General features: G+C 37.0%; 2 protein-coding genes across 3 annotated transcripts; both read right to left on the reverse strand.

Annotated features, from left to right (window-relative positions):
* Positions 1-665: 665 nt before the first annotated feature.
* Positions 666-5,309, reverse strand: LOC115709687 (serine/threonine-protein kinase ATM). The gene is made up of 2 exons (XM_030637854.2): positions 4,960-5,309; positions 666-4,774 (listed from the first exon to the last, which is right to left on the reverse strand). Exon 2 carries the CDS (start codon positions 4,706-4,708, stop codon positions 941-943), a length of 3,768 nt encoding a protein of 1,255 aa, XP_030493714.2. The 5' UTR covers positions 4,709-4,774; positions 4,960-5,309; the 3' UTR covers positions 666-940.
* A 15,057-nt stretch (positions 5,310-20,366) lies between these two features.
* Positions 20,367-22,411, reverse strand: LOC115709697 (uncharacterized). 2 transcript variants are annotated; one of them, XM_030637865.2, is made up of 4 exons: positions 22,201-22,411; positions 21,693-21,734; positions 21,513-21,597; positions 20,367-21,247 (listed from the first exon to the last, which is right to left on the reverse strand). In XM_030637865.2, exon 4 carries the CDS (start codon positions 21,173-21,175, stop codon positions 20,594-20,596), a length of 582 nt encoding a protein of 193 aa, XP_030493725.1. In that variant the 5' UTR covers positions 21,176-21,247; positions 21,513-21,597; positions 21,693-21,734; positions 22,201-22,411; the 3' UTR covers positions 20,367-20,593. The 2 variants fall into 2 exon arrangements, with proteins under 2 accessions (XP_030493725.1, XP_030493726.1); XM_030637866.2 differs by lacking the exon at positions 21,693-21,734 and having other exon boundaries at positions 22,201-22,403.
* Between the last annotated feature and the right edge of the window lie 4,398 nt (positions 22,412-26,809).

Raw genomic sequence — 26,809 nt, forward strand, 5'->3', positions numbered from 1 at the left:
TTACTTTTTCACTCTTAAATTTCAACACAACTTTACTTTTTAGTGTCGAGCCAATTATATTTGTTTTTAGATTCTAAAAGACTATTTTTTGAGTTTTTTTTAATTTAAATGTCCTAATCTAAGGAACAAATAATCAATAACAAATTTTAATTACCTTAAACCTTTGAAAAAAAAAAAAGTGAAAGAGAATACATTTTTGAATTTTAGATTTGGAATTTGTCCTTAACTTATTATAATTTTAAAAAAAAAAATTGATTTTTTTTTTTTTTTTAAAAAAAAGATAAACTTTATTCAAAAAAAAAAAAAAAAACCAACAAAACAACAACAAACACCACACTCCAATGGCTGCTGCAAAAACCACTGCAGGAGGAGACACTACCATTTAGTTATTATTACATTATATTACATTACAAATATAAGCTTTAAGCTTGTCTTTGCTCTTATCAACACAACTTAAAATTCAAAAAATTGACTTTGAATGTACTATAATTAAAAATATTCAAGTCCTTAAACAAAATTGAGTATCTTAATGGAAAATGACTCATGAAAATGAATGATAGTGTCACAGAATCACCAAAGGTGTGCTCTAGTCAACTTCAAGAACTAAGAAAATAATATAATAATAATTACCATAAACATAAATTATATAAGAAAAGAACACATGATAAGATTAATAAGTTAAACATTAACCAAACTGCAAGGTGTTACAACAACATCCTTTAGTTTAAGAGCCATCGCTTATGACTTATGTGCTCTCTCAAATGAAGGAGGAATCAGTTATTAAAAAAAAACATACCAATTCTAACTAAATATCAAGATGGAGAGAGCCCAAGTAAACAGGGGGCAAAACAGCGGTAGCTATAGCTAACAAAGAAATAGTTTTATTACAAAACCCAAGAACAAAACTACCCTAAGAAAAAGCATTTAAACTCCATCCAAGCTAACCAGAAATGGAGCTCACCTTATTCAGGAGGCCTTTTATTTCACCCTCTAACTTGGTTCTCATCTCTGGAGAAAGATTGTTCCCTGATTTCTCCAGCATTGATGTCATCATCTGAAGATTCTGTCTTATAAAGTCAAGAGGAACTGATCCAGGTGCTTGTGCTTGAGATCCCTCCATTACTGAAGATGTTGCTATAGTTGTTGCGGTAGAAGCTTGACCGGGTTTCGCTACTTTGAAAGCGGCAGAAAGATCATGGAGCCGGTAGTTAATCAGGGTTGAACCAAAAGGGTTGTTTTTCTCTATACTCTGCAATGCTCCTCTAGCATCAATACTTCTGGTGAACACAATTTGAGCACTACCCGGGTCTTTTAACAACATAGTTCCTGATTCTTTCAATGGTCCATACTTGCAAAATGTTGAGATCAAATCTTCTCTTGAAGGCACTGGAACTCCAGCAGCGAAAGTCAAGAGAAGAGCAGCAGCACCTTTTGTCTTTCCATTACTTTCTTTTTTATTGTAACTTGCATTAGTGTCTGGTCTTCCAGTTAAAGAAATATTTTTTGGTGGCTCGAAAGCAGCTTGTAGTTTTCTTCTCTTTTTCCGCTCAGGTTTTGAAGGAACTGTGACGCCATTAATCAGAACCGCCTGTGAATCCTTGCCCAGTGAGTTGGATTCGCTGTTTGTTCCATTTAAATCTGGAATAATTTTTGGAGCTGCTTTCTCCCTTTTCTTTCTCTTTTTCGGTGCAGATTTACCTTGTTCAGAAAGTGAATCAATAATTTTTCCATCTTTGTCCAACAGTCCAAACCTAGGAGGGCCATTATGTGAAGTAAAATCTTGTTGAATGGGTGCTGCAACAGGAACCCTCAGATCAACCACCAGGGTACCAGGTTGAGCATTGTTTCTATGCATATCCATCAAGTTAAGAGTGACATTAGCATTTGAATTCCCTAAAAGAGCACCTTTCTCCATTTTCATCAGCAGCTCCAGGTTACTTTCTTTAGCCACACTGCCCATAACCTTTGGATTATTAACCATAACACTTGATACAACAGTGTTCTTAACCTGTGGATAATCAACCATAACACTTGATACAACAGTGTTCGTAACCTGTGGATTATCAACCATACCACTTGATACAACAGTGTTCGTAACCTGTGGATCATCAACCATACCACTTGATACAACAGTGTTCTTAACATGTGGATCCTCAACCACACTGCTTGTTACAACACTGTTCATAACCTGTGGACCATCAACCATAACACTTGATACAATGTTTCCATTCAAATCAGGTATACCAGTTGTTTGATTTGTCTGATGATGCTCCAAATGCACTTCTTCCACTTTCTTCTTTCTCCTCCGCTTGACTTTATTGTAGGAGCCCATCTCCAAGGCATCTTTTACCGACACGCTATCTGTGGCAACGCTTGTATTCACATCTAACAGCCCAGAAACAGGAGTTGTTTTCAAATTTTCCTTTGATGACAGATCGAGGCTCTCATTCTCCTTTACATCCTGCACACTATTTTCTGCATTTCCAATCACATCAAGCGAGCAGACAGAATGTTTAGGAGCTTCTTTTTTCGCGGTTCTCTTTGGCTTGGAATTAGACTTGTCCTCCTCTAAATTATTTTCTGCACTTCCAATCTTGTCTGGCGAGCAAACAGTAGAATGCTTAGAAGCTTCTTTTCTCTTGGTTCTCTTCGGTTTGGAATTACACTTGTCCTCCTCTACATTATTTTCTGCACTCCCAATCGCATCTGGCAAGCAGACAGTAGAATGCTTAGATGCTTCTTTTCTCTTGGTTCTCTTCGGTTTGGAATTTCGCTTGTCCTCCTCTACATTAATTTCTGCACTCCCAATCGCATCTGGCGAACAGACAGAATGCTTAGAAGCTTCTTTTTTCTTGGTTCTCTTTGTCTTGGACAAACACTTTCCCTCCTCTACATTATTTGCAGACAAGCAGGCTTCAGCAGCATTCAACTCATTTCGACCGATTACATTTTTTGTACATATTTCATCAGCAACTTCATCATGATACACAGAAGTCCTGAACCTAGAAAAAGTCCAACCAATGAGATTAAACTTATTACTACCATTTGGATGTAAGCAATCCACAGCAGCAGAACGAATTTCACATAGCAACTCAGCTGGGGCTACACTTATTAACTCTGAACTGCCAGGTATGTTACCCTCACCAGAAAAACCCCTGTACCATTTCTTCCAGAACTTCTCCCCACTGCATTTTAAATTCAAAGGAGACACCATATTTTGGTCATCACCAACATTTTCTTCTGGAGGATCTTTTGTTCCAGTTGATGAGTCTTTCTTCTCCCAGCTTACATAAGGATAAGACAAGTATCTGCTCTTCTTTCGTTCTCTTGAATCAAATCCTTTTTCAATCATTCTCTTTTTCCCACTAACATCTCCTATGCTCCCTTCAGTTCCCTTTGTTGGTGTAGATTTGCATAAAACAACCAGGTCTTCCTTTTTACCCTTGCCATCTTCAACTTTGACAGCTGACTTTTTCTTCATCTTTTTCTTCTTGGCTTCACTTAAATCACAAGAACCTTCTTCTGCATTATTGCATCTTCTAATCCCGTGGAAAACTTTTTTGTCTTTAACTGAAACTTTATCTTCTACAACACTGGCCCTTTCTGTAAGTAGATGCATAGGCAATTGAGTATGGCCATTATAAAGATTGAAGGCCGAAAGCCGATTATGTGTGACGGCGAAATCAAGCGAGGTGCGAGGCAACGAAACAACTTTTGCAAGATACTTGAGGCAATCAAGGAACATTACAGGTTCAAACTTAGAGACTGAAAATTCACCAAGTCTAGTAGATTTCTGCTTGGACTTCACAACTCCTTTGGCAAATGATCCCTCCTCAGCTGCTGTGAGTTGATTGCGTGACAAAGCACAGGAGCAAATCATCTCCAACTTTACATGCCCACCAAACTCATCAACAGCTTTCTCCACAGCTCCAACAAAGATTCTACTAGCTTTGGTTTCCCTTTTCATTTGCTCAAAGTTCTCATGAAATGGCTTTAACTGAGATGGACAGCACCAAGCAAAGTGGTTGATCCCATAATACCCCACTAGAAACTGGTCCCCCTCACCAGTCCTTGCAGCATGTTTTGGTGCATCCACAGGATTACAAATCTTTGCTGGCCACCACGTTTGATTTTTGGTTTGGACCCATACAATATCACCCACGGAAAAGTTCAAGTCTTGATTATCAATACTAGCTCCTTGCTCTCCATTTTCATATTTTATATCCTTTTTGCTCTCTTCCAAAGAAGAAGAATTTTCTACATTAACATCCTTGTGCATGTAATTTCCAGCAGAGCCACTAAAGTCCACAAAGAGAGATATACCGCCACTTGAAACTGCTATCTCTGTTGATACAAGTGGTTTATCTTCATTCCTCCCCTCATCTGATTGTGACTTTAACAAACCCATTTCAGCCTCATTTTTCTTGTCAAATGTAGACCCAATTAAACCCAAACCTGCCTCTTTTTCATCTCCCTTCACACCACCAACATTTTCAGCTTTTACTAGCTGAGTTGCAACTTCAACATTTTCAACCCCCAAATCATTATTTGTGAAAACCTTTGTTTCATCCACTGCAATGGAAATGTCGGAACAGGAAGCTAACCCATTGTTTTTTTCACCCAACTCCCTCGACTCAGAAAACCCAGAAGTCTCTTTCGCGGTTTTATCATCTGGGCTTTCAGATTCTAGGGTTTTGGGGTTCTCCATTTTTCGACAATGCCCAGAAAGTTCACTTATTTCTGTAACATCTTCATAATCTTCATTACTTCAAAGCTGATAAAAAGAGAAACAGAAGGGAAAAAAAACACTTTTTTATTTTTCCTGTTCTATTCACACAAAAATCCAACAATCAAAAAGAAAAAATTTTGACTTGAGGCAAAAAAAAAAAAAAAAAAATATGGCTGAAACTGAAACACAAAATTAAAAATAAATAAATATAAAATGTAATAAAAAAATACCTGAGTAGAGAGATAGATAAGGAGAAGTTGAATGGTAGTGAGAGGAATCTTTGTGATCTAACAAGTAGCCCAGTTCAAGAAGCTTGCTTCTTTTATTTATTTCACAGAAATATATAATAACAATTAGACTTTTATCATTTTATGCCGTTTGGAGAGAGAGAGTTGAGAAAGAAAGTGTGGTTAGTGAGATTAAATAAGGATAGTACACAGTGAGTAGTGTGTGACTATTTTAGCATACGATTAAATGCCACTTTTCTGTCTTCCAAAAGCTCAGTTACTCGCCTAAAAAGGATCACTGTCATGTCACATATCATATATGGCTTATTTATTTTTATTTTTTTCAATAAGAATAATTTGATGTTGTGTTGGCATCTTTTCTTGTGTTTGTTGCGTTTTATTAGCAGATAGTGTACCAAAAGGTCATTTTTAACCCCCTTTTTTTTTTTTTTTTTTTATGAATAGCATCTTTAACTTAGAAGAAATAAGTTGTAATGACTCCGTTATAAGCTTTCATTGAAGTTTACACTTACAAAATGATGACTCTTATATACGAGTATGTCACTTTGACTGCTTCATAAAATAATGACTGGCCCTACAAACCAATACGAGTGTTTCCAGCGTGCTTTGTCCTTATTCGCACACTTCCTGAGAAAACTTTCTAAGAGATCACCTATCTTGAAATTATCACAGGTCAAGCACGTTTAACCGTGGAGGTATTTCGTGATGGGCTACCGAAAAACAAAATGCACCTTATTGATATACGTAGTACCAATCGATCCATTTAAGCCATATTTAACTATGTAGTCTCATACCTACACAGTTTCAGAAATCATCACACATGAGCTTCCCCAAGAGATGTGGGATTGCACAACTCCCGGTCTTTTCCCTTCGAATCACGGGACTCTGACTGTCACAATCACCCCCTCTTTAAGGGTTTGACATCCTCGTCGATCACACTTTTAGTTGGTTCAAGGCTCTAATACCATTTGTAACGTCCCCGCTTCAAGCCTCCATTGGGCCCTTACACCCAGGAATGATGACTCTTACACACGAGTACGTCACTTTGGCAACTTCATAGAATGATGACTGACCCTACAAACCAACACGAGTGTTTCCAGCATGCTTTGTCCTCACTTGCACACTTCTTGGGAACATGATAGCACAATTGAGTGAGAGCGCTAATCATAGATACAGGAAGAGCTTGGCTTAATAGAGATAAATGGAAGAGCTCTTATTTCAGTAATTATATTAGTTTACCAAAATATTATTTATCGAAAGCTAAATATTTTAAGGATAAAGTACGTTGAGGGGTGGAACGATAAATTTGTCCCTACTTTATGTAAATCATCTATAGATAATTTTTGATTATTTGGATTAGAACAATGGATAATTCATAGCGTATCTATATTGTAGAATATATAGAGCGTTCTATATAATTAAGAGTACAATTCTGAATCTATAGTGGCGCAAGGAGGAATTACTAAGTTAGAAAATTTACTTGGTAAGTTCTAGATCTACTTATTAGAAGCTTGGTTATATAGGCACATGGTTCTCACACTAGTTGAGATAATACTACTTGTAAGACTCAGTGAATTGGTTTTAATTAATCAATTATAATTTTAAAATTAGACTATCTCTTATTTATGAATTTTCACTAAGCAATGACTTAATTGTAAAGAAAAGAGATTTTAAGGTTTATTTGTTAATTGAGAGACTTTATTAAGTCTAATTAATAAATAAATAAATAAATTAAATGATAATTTTATTTGATAATTAATTATAATTATTAAATAAATAGTTTTGAAATTTAAAGGATTGAAGTTAGAAAATATGGCATTTGTGAAAGAAAGGATTAAGTGTTGAATAAAATGGTAAAATTCTACTTTAGTGGGGCCCATCTTATGCCCGACCACTTAAGAGTAATTTTAGCCAATTTTTATCAATTTTTTAATGCCATATAATTTAAATCTAACCCTAGGAGAAATCCTATATAAGGAATAAGATGGTTCTCATTCTCATCCAACCAAAGTCATTCTAGTTTTCATTCTTTGTCAGACAACTAGAGACTTGAGAACCTCCTTCTATAGAATTCAAATGTAAAGACCGCTTAGTTTAATTTGGAAATTAGCAGTTAATCACGTTTAATTATGAAATTATTTATAGCTATTTAAATAATTTATTATACTGTTATTATTGAATTCAGAGATGCATTTTTATGTCATGTAGTAGTTTCCATAATTTTGCATTCCGGTGCCCGGTATCATGGAACTCGGTGTTTGGCTCAGTAAAATCACAACTTAGTATGTTAGTAGTTTGGGACGGTTTATTAGACATTGGGAATGTCGGGAATGGCCGGGAATTTAGAATTTCCCAAAAATACCCCTTTAGTGTTATTTATGTTATTTTAATGAGGAGTGGCAAAATGGTCTTTTTGCCCCAATGATAATTTGTCCTTTAGTGGACTTAGTAAATGAATTTTATGTGTTTATTTTAATTATTTGTTGGCTGAAAAGAATAGTTAGAATCCCTTATTTTATTTCATTTTACTTTTCAAAATTTCAAAGTTAGAGAAAATAGAAAAATTTGGAAAACTCTCTCTCTCTTTTCCTCTCTCTTTCGGCCTCATGGTGCAGCAAAGGAATTGGATTTTTTCTTGTGATTTCATCCTCTTTTGTGTTCAATCTAAGCTAGGTTAGCTCCTCATCTCTTCTTCTTAAAAATTTGTTGAATTTTGTTGAATTTAGTGTGTTGCATGCTTGATATTTTGGATGTTGTTGCTGCTGTATTTTGTTGATATTTTCAGAGATGTAAGCATGATAATTTGAAGTTATTTAAGCTGTTAGTAATGCATGATATTTGCTTTGTTTCAAGCTTGGAATTTTTTTAGCTCAAAAATATAATTTTTCAAAGAAATGTCTTGAATCTGTAGTATACTTGCTGTTGATGTTTGCTTCTATTTTCAGAGGTTATTTTATGCTTGATTAAGTAGATTTAAGCTAGTTTGGTTGCATGTTATCTAGGTTTAACCAAGTTTGAGTTTAGAACTCAAAGCTTGAGCTTTAATGGTGATTTTTGTTTATGTGCTTTCTGGGTGAGTTTGATGCTTTAGATTTGTTCTATAGGATGTTTAGAACAGGTCTGGAAGTTTTGGTTTGGTTTGGAGTTGATTTGAGCATTGTGTGAATTTTTGAAGTTCTGCCTGCGAGGAACCGGAATTCCGCTTGTGCATCCGGAATTCCGAATGGGGTTCTGAAATTTTCCAGAACCGGAATTCCGGTTGGGCAACCGGTCTACCGGTTGGGGAAAATTCAGGAACCCTAGTTTTCCTCGATTTTATGTTTTTGGGGTATTTCCATGCTTTTTATCGATAGGGAAACTTTTAGTTCCTAGTTTAAGTCCTCGGGAAGTGATTTAGCGTATCACTTATAGTGTTGTGATTTTTATGGTTTAGGAGCCTGTAATCCGCCGCGCATATAGTTCCAGTCAGGTTGACCGGCACACCTGAATTTAGAATCCAGGTAAGATTAGTATAACAGTATGCATATGTAGATTACATGTTTAGCGTGCATGTAGGAAGCCTGTTAGATTACATTAGATATGTATGTTGGCTTCGAACCATCCAACTGTGTCACGTCGGTACAGGCTGGAGTATGACCAGCAACCGGAGTATGACTGGTTCGAGCGATTAGGCTGACACTGTATCACATCGGTACAGGCTGGAGTATGACCAGCAGCCGGAGTATGACTGGTTCGACCGATTAGGCTGATACTTAGGTTGGTGGTTCCGTACTATTTGACGTATCACGTCGGTATAGGCTGGAGTATGACCAGCAGCCGGAGTATGACCGGTTCGACCGATCAGGCTGATACTGTAACATGTCGGTACAGGCTGGAGTATGACCAGCAGCCGGAGTATGACCGGTTCGACCGATCAGTCGTTACTTGTCAATAGTACCGTCCCTATGAACGTTCGGAACTCGATGCACCGTGTTGGACACGGCAGTTAGGGGGACTCAGTATCGTGTTGGACACGGCAGTTAGGGTTATGATCAGGGGTATGGGCGTCTGATCATGACCGGGATTTATGTATGAGTATTATTATGCTTTTCTTACTGAGTCTGTCGACTCACAGTGCTATGTTTATGTGTATGTAAAGAGCTGATGGACCGTGAACGAGCCTATGAAGATTGTACATGTTGGGGCGGTTAGGCCTGGAGCGTACGATCATCGGGACAGCAAGGCTATTTTTGTAACTAGTCGCTAGGCGACAAATATTTTGTATAAACAGTAAACTTTTGTAAATGATTTTGTAATCGCGATCCCGAGTCTTTTGTATAAATATTTTACAAGTTTAATTAAAAAGCAAAAATTTTAATTAATCACGTTTTCCATAAACCTCGTTGATTAGCAACGAGCTGCACAACATGTTTAAAAATCACGTAATACGCCTTTGTTAGTTAGGGTGTTACATCAAATCTCCCTATCTCCTTCTTCATAATTTTGAGCCTTATAGTGAAAGACTACATGCCCAAGTCACGTACTCAATCATAGTGTGTAAGACTGTGAAAAATCTAATACCTAAAGGAGTATCGAGCTCAGATCTTGATAATACTATGTGGCAGAAAAGAACAAGGGTTAGAGATCTAAGTGGAATGAGAAATATTATTCTGCTGCCATCAATGTAAGGTTTCTTAACTCTATATGTGTTTTCCATTGTTTTAGAGAATTTCATATATTTAGGGTGTTATTTATATGTGTTTTCCATTGTTTTAGAGAATTTCATATTTAGGGTGTTAAACAACATACATGTTAGTAAGTCTAGATCCTGGTAAAATAATTCCCAACACAAACCACCACGAGTGTTTCCAGCGTACTTTTCCTCACTCGCACACTTCCTGGAAAAATTTTCTAGGAGGTCACCCATCCTGAAATTATCCCAGGTCAAACACGCTTAACCGTAGAGTTCTTTTGTGATGGGCTACTGAAAAACAAGATGCACCTATTGATATAGGTAGTACTAACCAATCTATTTAAGCCCTCTTCAACTATGTAATCACATATCTACACAGTCTCAGAATCATCACACATGACCTTCCCCAGGCGATATGGGATTGCACAGCTCCCAATCTTTCCCCTTCGGATCACGGGGTTCTGACTGTCACAATCACCCCCCCTTTTGGGGGTCTAACGTTCATCGACCACATTTCTGGCTAGGTCAAGGCTCTAATACCATTTGTAATGTCCCCCGCTTCAAGCCTCCATTGGGCCCTTACACCCTTGGAATGATGGCTCTTATACATGAGTACGTCACTTTGGCTGCTTCATGGAATAATGACTGACCCTACAAACCAACACGATTATTTTTAGCGTGCTTTATCCTCAGTTGCACACTTCTTGGAAAAACTTCCCAAGAGGTTACCCATTCTGAAATTATCCCAGGTTGAGCACGCTTAACTGTAGAGTTCTTTCGTGATGGGCTACCAAAAAACAAGATGCACCTTGTTGATATAGGTAGTACCAATCAATCCATTTAAGCCCTCTGCAACTATGTAGTCCCATACCTACACAGTCTTAAAATCATCACACATGACCTTCCCCAGGCGATGTGGGCTTGCACAACTCCCAGTCTTTTCCCTTTGGATCATGGGGCTTTGACTGTCACATCAAGGCTCTGATACTATTTTATAACATCCCCCGCTTCAAGCCTCCATTAGGTTCTTACACCTACAGAATAATGGCTCTTGTACACGAGTACGTCACTCTGGCTACTTTCTGAAATGATGACTAACGCTACAAATCAACACGAGTATTTCTAGCGTGCTTTGTCATATAAACTATAATATATATTTTAATGACAATAAGATATGGCATATTACTTGTTTTTATAGGTCACATGTCCCACTTTCATCATCTTAAGCATCTAACTTGTGAACTCTTACATAAGATATTTTATAATGCTCATAATCTTTTGTGGCTCATTATGGAAGATTTTAATAATTACAAGTTAAATAGTGATACAAGTGGTGGTTGTGTTTCCAATTCTTCTAATATGTCTTTTTTCTCTAATTTTTTGAATAAATTTGAGTTATTTCATTTGCTTTATGTTGGTAATAAGTTTACCTAGACTAATAAATCTATAAGTGAGAGGCTTGACTGTGCTGTTTTCTTAGATTCTTGGTATGATCTTTTTCCAAATAATATTTTGCATCACTTAGGGTTCTATGGCTCAAATCATAGGGTTATTAAGCTAGTCCTTAATAATAATAATAATAATAATAATAATAATAATAATAATAATCCTACTAATTTTGTTGATAAAAGATTTCGGTTTAAAAATACTTTTTTTTTAATGGAAAATCAACATTTTATTAACCATTGAATTCAGCTACCAAAGTAGGTAACAAATCAACTGGGACAGACCCCAAATTGAAGGTGCAATCAGGATAGAATAAAGAAGCTCGAGCAAAGTTATGAGCCACTTTATTAGCTGATCGCTTAATAAAAAAGATAGAAACATTTTGAAGTTCTTTAAGTAATGCCTTACAATCATTAACCACTTGACAAAACATGAAAATCATATCAATTGAACTACGCAAGGCTTGAACAAACACTAAGCAGTCGGTTTCGAGGATAGCTTGAGTTGGTTGATTGCGCTTGATCCAACTTAAGGCTTCCTTGACTCCCAATGCTTCGACAAATTCTGGTGTAGCCGAACCATTGAAACATTTGGTAACCCCTTCCACAAATAGACCTTGTGAATTACGAACAACAAAAGCGAAACCAAACTGAGTTGTATTTGCAAATATAGCGGCATCGACATTAACCTTAATACTATCTCCATGTGGTGGCTGCCACTGTTCAGCACCGTCACCTGGTATTAGACCAGGACTCGGGTATGTAACATTTAAACTCTGAGCAGTTTGCCATTGATTAAGGTAAGTTCTTGCCGACAACACTATACTTTCCACACTCACCAATTTGTTATTCCACACTCTGTTGTTCCTTGCATTCCAAAGGGACCAACAAAGAGCAATCAAAAGTTTCCTCTGATCTGCATCTAACACCAGAAAATTCGAAGAGCACCAGTCGAAAAAATTGTCCTGCTGCCGGTGCATCACTGTACCAATGCCGACTCTGTTCCAGCAAAGAGCAGCCGCTAGACAAGACACAAGAGCATGAAATGTTGTCTCCTTCTGGTTGTTACAAACAGGGCAGACCAGAGACACATCCACACGCCTCATTCGCAACTGAGTCATGGTTGGAAGACAACCTTGGCAGGCCTTCCACACCATGTTTTTCATCTTCGGAGGTGACTTCACTGCCCAAAATTTTTTCCAAGAAGTTGCAGCAACATCACCATCTTGAACATCTTCCCCATTAATCTCTTGAGCAAATCTATAGGCACTTTTAACAGTATACCACCCAGAAATCTCACCCTTCCATGTAAGGTGATCTCGGTCATGACCAAACTGAAGAGGAATGGACAAGATCAGATTTTGGTCTCGCTCGAGAAACAAATCTGCTACTATTTCTTCTTCCCAACCCGAGCCATCCATTGCCATTAAATTACAAACTTTGGCACTTTGAAGAGCAGGATGTGAAGAGGACACAAATGGGTTTTGAGAGTCTGGAAGCCACGGTTCACCAAGAACTGAAATAGAAGTGCCATTACCAATTGACCAACAAACCCCATGAGTCAAAAGTTGACGAGCTTCAAGAACACTACGCCAAACATAACTTGGGTTATTTCCAATTTCAGCAGTGAAAAAAGTACCACGAGGATAATACCTTGCTTTAAAAATTCTTGAAACAAGAGTTTCTGGTTTAGTGAGCAAATGCCACCCTTGCTTTCCCAAAAGAGCCAAGTTAAAACTTCTCAAATTCTGAAACCCCATGCCTCCTTTAGTTTTATGTTTGCAAAGCTTTTTCCATGACATCCAATGAATACCTGATGGAGAATTGTTTGATGATTGCCACCAGAACTTGGACATCAAGCTTTCCATATCTCGTGTGACCTCTTGCGGGATCAAAAACACACTCATGGCATAGCTTGGGAGAGCTTGTGCAACCGTTTTGATCAAAATTTCTTTCCCTGCCCTTGAAAGGAACTTTGTACCATAACCTAGGAGTCTACTCTTCACTTTGTTTTTCAAAAATCCCAAGGCTGCCGACTTCTTTCTTCCCATAGAGCTAGGTAAACCCAAGTACAAGCTTCCTTCAGTAGCCGTGACCATACCCAAGATGGAATTGATTCGATCTTTCATAGAATTCAAAGTATTAGCACTATAAAAGATTGAACATTTAGCTAGATTCACCTTCTGACCAGAAGCAAGTTCAAACTTGGATAGCACTTCAATAATCCGCTGTGCCTCAGTTTTAGTAGCCTTGCAGTATAGGTAGCTATCGTTTGCAAAAAGCATATGGGATACTCTAGGAGCACCATTCCCCACTTTACACCCATGAAGCCAACCATTTTGTTCGTATTTCCTCAGTAAAGCTGTAAAACCTTCAGCACAAAGGATAAATAGATATGGGGATAAAGGGTCACACTGCCTTATACCTCTTGTAGGAATGATTGGGCCAACTTCATTATTACCATGAGTCACACAATAGTTAGCCGATTTCACACACTTCATGACAAGCTGAATCCAATTCTCAATAAAGCCGAGCTTTCGAAGCATTGCCTCAAGAAAATCCCATTCGATTCGATCGTACGCCTTACTCATGTCAAGTTTTAGAGCCATGAAACCTTCCTTACCTTTACGTTTCCTCTTTAGATAGTGTAAAATCTGAAAAGAAACAAGAATGTTGTCGGAGATTAATCTACCTGGGATAAAGGCACTTTGATTTTCAGAGATGATGGAATCCATGAACGGTTTCATTCTATTAACCATGACTTTTGTGATGATCTTGAACAAGACATTACATAAGGCAATAGGCCGAAGATCAGACATACGCTCTGGGTTTCTCGTCTTTGGAATAAGAACAACATTAGCATCCCCACAATGATCAGCAAGAGTTCCATGTTCAAAGAAGCAACGCACATTTTCCACAACTTTATCTCCCACGATCGGCCAGCACTTTTGAAAGAAAGCAGGAGTCATCCTGTTAGGTCCCGGGCTCTTATCAGGGTGCATTTGGAAGACTGCTTTTCGAACCTCCTCTTCTGAAACTGCTTGACAAAGTTCCATATTAACAACATCTGACACTGTAGTAGACACACAATCGACCACTTCTGCACAAACGCTACCCGAAGATGTGAATAAATTGTTGAAATAGTCGGCTACAATAGATTGCAAACCCGAATCCGATGAAACCCAATTTCCATTAGCATCGCGAAGCTCATTCAACTGATTATTCCTCTTTCTATTACTAGCAGCCTTATGAAAATAATTGCTATTTTGATCACCCTCCCTTAACCAAAACTGTTTAGCCCTTTGCTTCCAATAACTTTCTCTTTGGTCAAGAGCTTCATAAAGCTTCTTTTTAATCTCGGCATACCTCTGAACTGAAATGGAGTCCCGTAAGCCATGGAGTTTCTTCAAATCAGCCTTGTGACGCTTTATTCGTTGATTGAGAGAACCTGTTAATTCCTTACCCCAAGTAGATAGTCTCTCGGCACAAAGCTTGAGTTTATGAGAGATGCTTTCATTTTGTTCTTGAGACCAAACATCACGCACAATTTCCAAATAGAAAGGCTCTTTTAACCATGAATTTTCGAACCGAAATCGATGATTAGGAGTAAAATTATTAATCGCAACGGGTTCAAGAAACAAAGGAGAATGATCCGAAGTAGCAAATCCCAAATTAGAGAGCACAACCGAATGAAAAATCTGACTCCAAGAATTAGAAACTAATGCTCTATCAAGACGTACCTCAATCCATGCATTTGTGGCTCTACCTTTTTCCCAAGTGAACTGATGACCTTGCAGCTCAAGATCTTCCAATCCGCAATGCAACAGAGTTTGTTGGAACCCAGTTAACAGCCAATGGGGGTAAGGACGCCCACCCCTCTTGTCTTCTTGACGAACAATATTATTGATATCCCCTATAACACACCAAGGGAGTGGAGACCGGTCTTTGAGGCTTTGAAGCAATGCCCAAGATTCACTTCTTTTATTACGATTTGGTTCTCCATAAAAACCAGTGAGTCGCCAATCCGGAGTTGTAGAAGATATTGATATTTGAAGATCAATATGATTATTAGAGTAACCCAACAAAGTACCATTATCCTTATTTTTCCAAAGAAAAGCAATCCTACCCGAAGCCCCAATAGCATCAACCACAAAGACACCTTCAAATTGTAAAGATTGGGCCAAGCCCACCACTTTTGACTTATGACATTTAGTTTCACACAAGAAAATAAAATCGGGTCTCTTTTGAAAAACAAGTTCCTTAAGGAATTGAATAGTCTGTTGGTTCCCAAGCCCCCGACAATTCCAACTCAACACATTCATAATTCTTGGCGGGCCTGGAAACCAGCACCCGCCTCGAGCATGTTTTTTGAAACCGTATCAGGGGCTGTAGTATCATTGTCATCCAAGTTAGAAATATCCATATTTTTGACTCCTTGACTATTACTAATCCCCACACGGCCCAACTCATTCTCATGTGTCTCAGTAAGCCCAATTTCCTTTTCCAAGTCCATTCTCCTTCTTTTATTATCAATAAAAGTCAAACCTGAATTCAAATCTACCCCAGTTGGCGCCACCACCTCATTCCCATTATCCTTCCTTAAATCATGGGATTTTTCCAACACTACATTAACATTGACAGTACGTGAATCATGGGACATTAATGGAGATACCTGATTTGTAGCTCTTCCTTGATTCTCTCGGAATGATGGAATTTGGTTGCTACGGCCACCACCTTGTGAACTGCTTGCCCCGGAGAGGTTCTTAACTGCCAGACCTGACTTCAACCACCGTGAGCCATCAGCGTAGTTTCTTCTTCTCGGTGCCGCTTTTAACTCAAGGCTATATTCTTGAACGAGTTGATCCTTTGGTGTGTCAAAAAGCTTTTCGCAGAACTTCTCAGAGTGTCCAAGAACACCACAAAGGAAGCAAAAGGTTGGCAAGTCTTCATACTTAAACAAAACATTACATTTCAGACCTCCCACTATTTCAAGCTTCTTCTTTTTTTTTCAATGGCATGTCCACTCTAATCTTCACTCGTATACGTAAATAATCTCGCCAAACACCAGAAAAATTGTTTGGGTCAGATTTGATAAAAGTGCCAATGTAATTGCCCATCCCCTGTAAAATTTTGTCAGACATAAAACCAACTGTCATGTTATGCAATTGAACCCATAGATCAAGCTTCACCAGTGGTATGTGCCTAGGATTCTCTCCCTGTTTCACTCTTTCAAAGATAAGAGGTGCACGATCGAACGTCCACGGACTCTCCTCGATTACTCGTTCTATATCAACTTCATGGTAAAATTGAAATAGAAAAAGATTTGGGTCTAGTTCCTTCACATACAAACCTCTACCCGGCTGCCAAAGAGTGGCAATTTTGTTTTGCATCGCCTGGAAGTCGATAGCCCGATTAGTGAGAAATCGACCTACCAATAGCCAACGATCATCAATCTTAGCCAATCCATCAGCCCCTGCTTCGAAAATAAGCCCCTCCTCATCATCATCATGTATCGTAAATGCCTCATATTGATCTTCCATATTGATCAATTAAATTCCAAGAATCACCCGACAGAGAAGACAAAAGAAACACCAAAACGCCAAACTAACAGATTTAATGTAAAACAAACAAACCAGGACATACAGAATAATCAAAATAGGCCAACCATGTCATTCGACAAGACAACAGATGCTTTTTTTTTTTCTATTGGAAAGGTTTAGTTTGACTGGTTTAAAAATACTTAGCTTGAAGATTCTAATTTTTTTCCTTATTTAAGGATGCTTATTCTAGTACTTTTGATTGTGATAATGTGAATAATAACTTTCATAAGTTAATTTCTTAGAAAAGGTTTTGTATTTCTTCCCTTAAAACTTGGAATGTTAGTAATGATCACCTCTTAAAAACTCGAATTAATTACCTCACTCAGGAAATTGCTAATTTATAGATTAGGGTACCTCTTAATAAAGAAGATAATAACAAACTTACTAAGCTCCAGTCCATGTTAGATACTCTGTTATATAAAGAAGAAGTCTATTAGGGGCAGCGTGGTAGAATAAAATAGCTTAAAGCTGAGAATAAAAATACTAAATATTTCCGTAAGTATTCTATGTATAGGAAGAAAAATAATACTATTAAGTATTTAAAAGATGATGTAATATTGTTGATCATCATGATGGTATTGTCACTTTTATTACTATTTATTTCTCTAATTTTTTTTCCTCTTAAGGTTGTGATGTTGATGCTTTTGCTTCGATTTTCTCTTCTTTGGGTCCTGATCTTGAGGACCTGTATATCAGCCTCCTTGCCCAGGCTTTTACTGCTAATGAGGTTAGGCAGACTATTTCTCTGTTGTCTGAGGATAAGGCAATTGGTTTAGATGCTTTAAAAGCCTTTTTTTTTTTATCAAAAGAATTAGTTTGTCTTAGGGGTTGATTTTGCTAATGCAATTTCAAATTGTCTTAATAAGGGTATTGATTTTTTAGATGTTAATTCGACTTTAATTGTTATCATTTCCAAAAAAAAAATAACATGCTAATACCCTGAAAGATTTTAGGCCTATTAGTCTTTGTACCACTTTTTATAAAGTTATCTAAAAAAATTTTAGCTAATAGGCTTAAGATGGTTCTGGCCAAGATTATCTCCTTTTCAAAGTGCTTTTTATTTTTGGTAGGGTTATCTATGATAACATCTTTATTGCTAATGTGCTTATTCATGCCATTAATAATAAAAGGATTAGTAAGAGGGGCTGGGCTGCTTTAAAATTAGACATGGCTAAGGCTTTTAATAGAGTCAAATGGAATTTCCTTAAAAATATGATGTTTCATTTCAACTTCCTAGTTAGCTTTGTCTCTCTAGTTATGAAATGTCTTTCTACTACTACTATCTCTCTATTAATGGTCAGGTCAAGGACAGTGTTAAACCTACTAGAGGTTTTAGGCTAGGGGATCCCTTATCCCCTTATTTACTCATTCTTTGTTTTAAAGGACTTTCTGCTATTCTCAGGGATCATCAACATAGGGGTCTTTTTAAGGGTATTTCTATTTCCAAAAGAGCTCCTTCTATAACCCATATTTTTTTTTGTTGATGACAACATTATTTTTTGTTATGCTGACCAAAATTCTTGTGTCACTCTCAATGATGCTCTTAGCATTTATTCCAAAACTTCTAGTCAGGTCATTAATTTTGCCAAATCCTCCATTATATTTTCCCCTAATACTCGTGATAATATTAGAGACATGTTTTTCATAACCTTTGCTTTAGAGAACATACCTTTCATTAGTAAGTATCTTGGTTTACCCCAATGCATTTCTAGATCCAAGTATCACTCTTTTTTTTTTTTTTTTCCATTTTAAGGATAAAGTTGCTTCAATTATCCATTCCTAGCATCATAAATGGTTTTCAAAGGCTGGTAAAGAAACTCTTATCAAAGATGTCCTACAGGCCATTCCTCCTATGTTATGGCTTGTTTCTGTTTACCTACCAAAATTTGTAAAGAAATAGAAGCTTTATGTCAAGATTCTAGTGGGGTTCTACGGATGATTCTCGAAAACTGCATTGGAAAACATGGAAGGTCATATGTCAATCTAAATTCGAGTGTGATCTTGGCTTTAGGTCTTTGGTTCACTTTAACCAAGCTATGCTTACTAAGCATGTCTGAAGGCTTCCTAAGTACCCCAAATATTTTACTTAGTCAAACTTTTAAAGCTCGCTACTTCCCTAATTCATCAATTCTTAAAGTTGTTAATGGCCATAATCCTTCTTTCTCTTGGAGAAGTATTATTTGGGGAAGAGATCTTTTGAAAAGAGTTTTAATTTGAAAAATCGGTAATGAAAATGCTATCAGGACTTTAGAGGATCATTGGCTTCCAAATCATAAATTCAAGTCCTTTTACTTTCCTCAGTTGCCTTCATCTCACACTTTGTCTTTTTTTTTATCACTCTTTCTGGTTAATGGGACTTAGAAAAATTTCGAAGCTATTTTGATGACCATGTTATAGATAACATCCTAGATGTCCCCATCTCTAGTAATAATTGTACAAATGATTTGGTTTGGGGAAAAGATAGCTCTAATATTTTTAATATCGAAATAGCTTATCATCTTGCTCTTACCTCTAGACATATTCCTTCCTCTTCTTTGTTTCAGCATGAAAAGCAGTTTTGGTCTAAACTTTGAAACTCTTATGCTCCACCTAAGGTTAAGCATCTTGTATGGAGAGTGATCTCTAACTCCATCCTTGTTGTTTCCTCTCTTTTTCAGGCATATTATTCCTTCCCCTATTTATTCTCTCTGTCATCTTCAACCAGAGTCTATCAAACATGTTTTGATTGAATGTTCTAGTGCTAAGAAAGCCTGGAAACATTCTCCCCTCTATGATTACTATACTAAATATAAACACTATAATATTAACGATTTTCTGTATTTTTCTTTTGACGAGTATAACTTATTTATATTTTTTTTTTCAGTTTCCTTTGATTTTTATGGAATCAAAGAAATATCATCTTTTACAATGAACATCTCATCTCCTTTAACTATATATGAACGGTTTGTTAGTTTTTTTTTTCATGATTATGAGAAGGCGCAACAAGCTTCATCCAACCATCAAAAACAAGTTAAGAAGGATTTCATTTATGCATCTAATGTTTCTTCAAGAATGATGAATGTAAACACAAATGCAGCCATTGATTTGATTATAAACTGAAGAAACACAACTTCGAGATAGTGGTTCGAGATGGATGTAATAATATCAAAGATATTCTCATCAAACTAATAGTTGGAAGCACCTCTCCAGATGTAGGCCATACATCTTGCTCTTTATTGGATTCAGTTGGTCAAGCTTCCTATTTCTATTCTTGAAACTGATTGTAAAAGTGTTGTTGATAAACTTTATAGTTCTTTTTGTAATAATTCAGTTCTTAATGATGTTTTAGAATGTATTAGATCATCATTGTCCTTCAATCCTGATCTGTTGGTTGTTTATGTTCCTAGAGAGCAAAATAGAGTTACTCATAATTGTGCTAAAACAAGCTTAGGATTAAATAGTGAGCTCATTTGGAATAGTTCTCTACCGTACCTTCATTGTAAACTTGTTTACTTTGTACATTGATTTTTTAATAAAAGTTACCAGTTTTTATCAAAACGATAATAATAATAACCAACCCCATCCATTACTTGCTATGCAAACTTGTACTATCAAATAGTGATATCCCCCTCAAAAATTCTAGGACACCCCTTTTCAACATATAGAGCTACATGCATTAAAGCAATGACCGGATTGGAACTAAAAAGGAAAGCAAAGCTTAGATTGTTGTCTCAACTCCAAAATCTGGTTCAAGGTCTTCACTTTAACCATTATTCTTTATAATCTTTAATTAATGGCCATTGAGAACTCAAGAACATCACAAAAACACAGCTTTGAAAGATTAAGAATTTCCCAACATCACAAAACTGGGGAATATCCCATACAGAGACTTAGCAATACATAACAACCCATAAACCCTCCTACTCCATGGTAGCAACTCCTCCAGCAGCCTTTAACTTCTCTATAATCTCAGCTGCCTCTTCTTTGGTAACTCCTTGTTTAATCAAAACAGGTACCTTCTCAACCAAATCTTTAGCTTCCTTCAAACCCAAACTAGTAAAAGACCTGACTTCCTTAATCACCTTGATCTTTGCAGCTGTGTCAAACTTCTCCAACTTCACATCAAATGCCGTTTTCTCCACTTTCTTCTCTTCAGCCTTTGCCCCAGCAGCAGACCCTCCTTGTGCACCCAAGTCCATCCCTTCGGTTGATATCTTCTCCAGTTTTGGAAGCGTTAGCTTGAGAGTGAGAGCAGGACCGATTTGAGACCGTTCTTCGGGGGCTAATGCTACAATTCGTTCAGCAAGCTGAAGTATTTTTTCCGAGGGTGGCGGTCTGGGACCATATGGATCATAAAATGCAGGGTATTTATACTTTTTAGGCTTGACATTGGGATCCCTGGGAACAAAATCATGCTGGAAAGAACGATGCTGCAAAGGCCCAGTTATTTCCCTCAGAATGGAACGAACACGAAATGATTTTGCAAGCACAACAATCCTCATAGTATTGATGAATTGAGCGAAATCAATATGTCATTGAGCAGAAAATTGATTTACTTCGAAAAAATTGTGAATCTGCATATTTCAACCAAGCAGGTCCAACTTTATTCACACTAACCTCAACATAAATCGAACATTTTGCTGTCTTACAAAGAGAAATTCACATAATAAACAACAGCCCTTCATATAAACATACTAATTCTTCACCATTTCAATGGAAGTTAAAAACGTTTTCCAGCAGAGCATTTACACAAACAACTGGTGCGCACACAACAACATAATGACAGACTAACTAATAACTTTAGCTAAAGATAAGTGGCTTTTTGTATCGAGATCTTACCGTAGCGGGTGAACTTGAAAAAAAGCAAAATATAGGTCCCGGAGTTCCCAAAAAGAATGCTTAAAATCTCCAGCTAAAGTCTGAACTGAAATACCCAAAAATAATCCACCAAAGAGATCAAATGATAGTATTTAAAACAATATAAAGAGAAAAATAATAGATTGAAACATAATAGCATACGCTGTTCATTTGGCGGGTTGGTTAGGTTGTAGAGAACTTAACCTGCGCAAATAGTCCAATGGTTTGAGCGCCCAAACCGATATATGCATTTTTACTTTTAATTTCCAAATTCAAATTTAACACTTCACTTGAGATTAGCATAGCATAGTTTAAGCAAGACTGTAAATTTACATTTTCAAAATGGTGAAAGAAGAATCGAGAAGAGGATATCACTTTACATTTCACATCAAAATTCAAAAGGAAAGCTTTCTATTAATCCCTAACAATGACATGAACAATCGGCAAATTGGAACAACAAGGCCTGTTTATGATATAATACCCATTGAACAGAGGGAAAAATAATCTAAGCTAGCAAACATTAATACATTAACAAAATGGATAAACATACATACATACATATATAGATAGACATGCACAATAAATAAATTATCTCTTGATTCTCATTGGAACATCCACAACATAAGAATAAGGATATTATTCTCAATTTTTCACTGCTCAAGCTCAATACCTGTGCAAGTCGGCGTCAGGAGAGCTGGAGGCGGGAGTAGAAGAGCTGCGCTAGCTCTGGCTCTGGCGCTGCGTGTCGGCGCTTTCCGTCGCCGAGATCAAGAGACGAGACGAAACGAGAAGGAGAGAGGAGAAAGAGACTAAGGATATCAGGGTTTGTTTTTAATTTTTATTTTTTTTTTTAAAGAGTATTTGCCACATTTGGTCTCTAAGCTATGCCCCTTTTTAGTATTTGGTGGCGTGCATAAATTGATCAAATCTCATAATAACTTATTAATTTAAGGGAAATTTGATATTTTATGCTTAAACATTAGATAGGATGTTTAATTATACCCAATTATCACACATAAAAAAAATACCATTCTTTCAATTTTCTTCCAAAAATACCCCTGTATTTTCAAACTTCTCACATTCCTTCTAACTCCATTCTCTCTCTTCTACATTCTCTCTCTTCTTTCCCTCTCCCAAAACCCACGCTGCAATAATCAACGAACCCACACCAGTTGAACCCACACACCAAAACCCACACCAGTCGAACCCACACACCAAAACCCACACACACACGAACCCACGGCCACCAGTGGAACCCACGACGATGAACCCAATCGACCCGAGCGAACCCACGACGACCACCCACACCAGTCGAACCCACACACCAGTCGAATCCCACCAACCCCAATCGCAGCAATCCAGGTTAGTTTTTGTAGAATTTTGCTTTGAATTTCTCCTTTAAAATGCATACATTCGTGGTTGAATCTAGTATTGAATTGGAAGTTGTTATTTTGTATGTTATTTGGGATGATTTGTGCAATAAAACTGTGGGATGAATATGGGTTCCGAACAATAGTTGTTTTCTGGGTTTTTATGGGTTTTTAGATTATTGTGCGACATTGTGCGATTTATATGCGATATTGTGTGATTTTCTCCTAGGTTAATACTATTTGGTATGTTTAGCGACTTTTAGGCGACATTAGGCGATGTATGATATATGGTATAGGTTATGTGATTTTAACAATATTATGCGATTATTGTGCGATTTTAGTGAGATGTTAACTGACAGGATCTTGATTTTTTAGTTTGTTTTGTTCTGTATTTTTTGGCGACATTATGCGATTAATGTACGATTTGTATGCGATTCTACTTCACTGTGGTAAAATTTATGCGATTTTAAGCGATGTTTGTGCGATTATGATGCGATGTAGTCTAATTAATCTTTGTAAATGCAGCTAGCTCCTGAACTTATTCTGCCCTTGGCTGAGCATTTTCCAGGCCGTATCACCTACAGAGGAAATGGGTACTTTGCTTCAATAAAGGCTAAGTTTGAAGCCTTCAACTTGACTGAGAGGGTGAAGGAAACTCCCTTTGGAGTTTTTTGGAATGCCAGTGATCTGAAATTCTCTGGGGTGATTGTGCATCAACTGCTTTTGAGGAAAACGAAAGTCACTGAGGTGAAAAATGATGAAGTCTGGTTTTACGTGGGTAAAACCGAAGCCAGATTTGGGCGGTCTGAGTTTGGTTTGATCACCGGACTAAAGATGAGCGGTGGCCCCTCAACAGAAGATTTGAGTACACTGTGTGAGTCTGATCGGATACTGCGGGACTACCTCAATAATGTCAAACGGGTCACTTTCAAAACCCTTTGGCTAGCTTTTGAGGCGTGCAATGTGGCGGACGATGTGTACAAGTTGGGGTTGTGCGCATTTGTTGAGGGTGTTCTTCTATCAAGGGCTGAGAGTGTTTATATCTGGACGGATATGCTGAAGTTGGTAGAAAACGTAGAAAACTTCTTCGAGTATCCGTGGGGCCTCCTTTCTTATCAGAAGTTATTGTCATCCACAACTAAGAGTATGAGTGACATGAGGAAGAATTACATTGATAAGGTCTCTACTAAAGATAAGATGAAGAAGAAAGGGAAGAAGGAGAAAAAAATTACTCAACCGGAGGCGAAAACAATGTCTATGGATATGCCCCGGCGCTGCAATACTGGGCCTTCGAGGTGATGCAAGATTTGGGAAAGAAGTATAGGCAGTGCAGAGGGACTAGATTCCCTCGAATGTTGAATTGGAGTACTCTCGATTCAGTTACGAGACATGATGTGAAGTAACCTGACGTGGCTGCACTATTTGAGAAAAGGGTATGTCAATCTTACTTTCTTTGTTTTTTTGGTATTTAAATTGTGAAACTGTGATTTTATACGATTTTAAGTGATTTTAATGCGATATGTATGCGATTTCTGCATGATTTTGTTTGTTAATCTGTTTTCATATACGATGTTATGCGATGTTTTGGCAACTTTTGTGCGATGTATAATGTTAGTGTTAGAGCAGTTATTTTATGCGATGTTATGCGAGTTTTATGCGATATGTGTGCGATTTGTCCTTGATTTTTGCTATTCTGATATTTTTGGCGATATGTATGCGATGTTGTGCGAGTTATGTGCGATTTATCAATACTTGTTAATTTGTCAGTATCTGCGATTTTATGCGATTCCTGTGCGATTTTGTTTGTTAAATGTTTTTTTGGCTTTCTTTCAGATGGTTGTGCTTCAAATTTTGTATCCTCGGAATTGGGAGGTCGACTACTGGAAGGAAAATTGTGAGGGTGAGGTCTCCACAGTGGAAATGGGGTTGGATGAGGTCGAAGAAACACAAGCCGGGACGCAAGATTCGACCGCATTCCAGACCCAAGCCCAACGGGTGGCAGAATATGTTAAAAGGTCCAAAATTATTCCACCATCCCCACCCAAGGAAATAGCAGACGCCTCCACTGTTGGGTTTTATGCCCTAAATAAAACTCATTTCAATATAATCAGATTTACTTATTAATATAGATCAGAAATAACATTTAATGTTGCATGGTTCACATGATTTATTTCATGATTATATGTACATAATGTATAAATTCATCTGAAACCCTTTTCACATACTTGATCCTGTTTATTGTGTCGTCAACACATTGGAAAGTAAACATGACTATGTGAATAAAGTTTCCTAGATTTATCAGACATAGGGTTTTACTGATATGATAATCTACAACAAGAGTTTACTTGTATTTGGAGAAATACTATGTTCTTTCCAGAGCATTGGTTAAAGTAAAGCTCAGGTTGGATGCATGGAGTATGCATCGGAAGGGACCGATATTGAACTTTGACTTAGATTTATTAAACTTACCGTAATATCTATTCAAGTCAATATCGCCTAGTTGATCCTAGATCAAATGATCTTAATCCTAATATGATTAGGCTCAATCTTGAAAGGCTATTCGTGTTCTTTGATTTGTTAGTTAAGCCTACTTTTAGGTCAGGGTGATACGTACATTTTGGGAACACGGTAGTGCAATTGAGTGGGAGTGCTATCATAAACATGGAATCTATAGCTTCTATCTGGCGAATAGTAAGCAAAGGATGATCTCCTTCGAGCTTGACCAAACGAACATAAATGGTGGAGTACTCATTTCACATAAGCTGAAATATCATTTATACGGGGTCAAGTGTTTTAAGGAATAAATACATTGTAGGGTGTAACGGTAATTTAATCCCTTTTACAGTGTAGATCATTCATATAGAGGATCATTGATCACATTAGGATTATAACAATGGATAACTAATGATGTGTCTATATGGTGGAACATATAGAGCATTCTATATACTGAGAGTGCAATTCTAAGTTCTATGCGTGGATTCAACGAAGAATTAATAAGTTAGTGAATTTTAGTGCTAAATTCTTGATCTACTTATTGGAAGCTCGGTTATATAGACCCATGGTCCCCCCACTAGTTGAGATAATATTGCTTGTAAGACTCATGTAATTGGTTTTGATTAATCAATTATAATTCTCAAATTAGACTATGTCTATTTGTGAATTTTTCACTAAGTAAGGGCGAAATTGTAAAGAAAGAGTTTATAGGGGCATATTTGTTAATTATGATACTTTGTATGGTTCAATTAATAAATATGATAAATGACAATATTATTTAATAATTATTTATAGTTATTAAATAGTTAGAATTGGCATTTAAATGGTTGAATTTGAAAATTGGCGTTTTTGAGAAAATCAGATGCAGAAAAGATAAAACTGCAAAATTGCAAAAAGTAAGGCCCAAATCCACTTGTATAGGGCTGGCCACTTTTGTAGGAAATTTAAACTGATTTTTTCATTATTTTAATGCCAAATAATTCAAACCTAACCCTAGTGGAATGCTATAAATAGATAGTGAAGGCTTCAGAAAATTGACACTAAAATTTCTACACTTCTTCTGATTCAGAAAAACTGAGCCTTCTCTCTCCCTATCTTTAGTTGACCACTCTCTCTCTTCTTCCTTGATAATTTCAAAATCCTTAGTGTATGAGTAGTGCCCACACACATCAAGTGATACCTCAATCATAGTGAGGAAGATCGTGAAGAAAGATCATCAGCAAAGGAGTTTCAGCATCAAAGATTCAGAGAAAGAGATCCAGGTTCAGATATTGATAATGCTCTGCTACAGAAAGGAATCAAGGGCTAGATATCTGAACGGAAGGAGTCATTTAATTCCGCTGCAACCAATGTAAGGTTTCTTTAACTTTATATGTGTTTATTTCATCGTTTTAGATAGTTCATATTTAGGATGTT

Source organism: Cannabis sativa, chromosome 3, assembly GCF_029168945.1.
Source record: "Cannabis sativa cultivar Pink pepper isolate KNU-18-1 chromosome 3, ASM2916894v1, whole genome shotgun sequence".
NCBI classification, from domain to species: domain Eukaryota; kingdom Viridiplantae; phylum Streptophyta; class Magnoliopsida; order Rosales; family Cannabaceae; genus Cannabis; species Cannabis sativa.

Bases quoted from the DNA above. Each gene is read 5' to 3' on its own strand.
- LOC115709697 (XM_030637865.2), bottom strand. From the start codon at position 21,175: ATGAGGATTGTTGTGCTTGCAAAATCATTTCGTGTTCGTTCCATTCTG.
- LOC115709687 (XM_030637854.2), bottom strand. From the start codon at position 4,708: ATGGAGAACCCCAAAACCCTAGAATCTGAAAGCCCAGATGATAAAACC.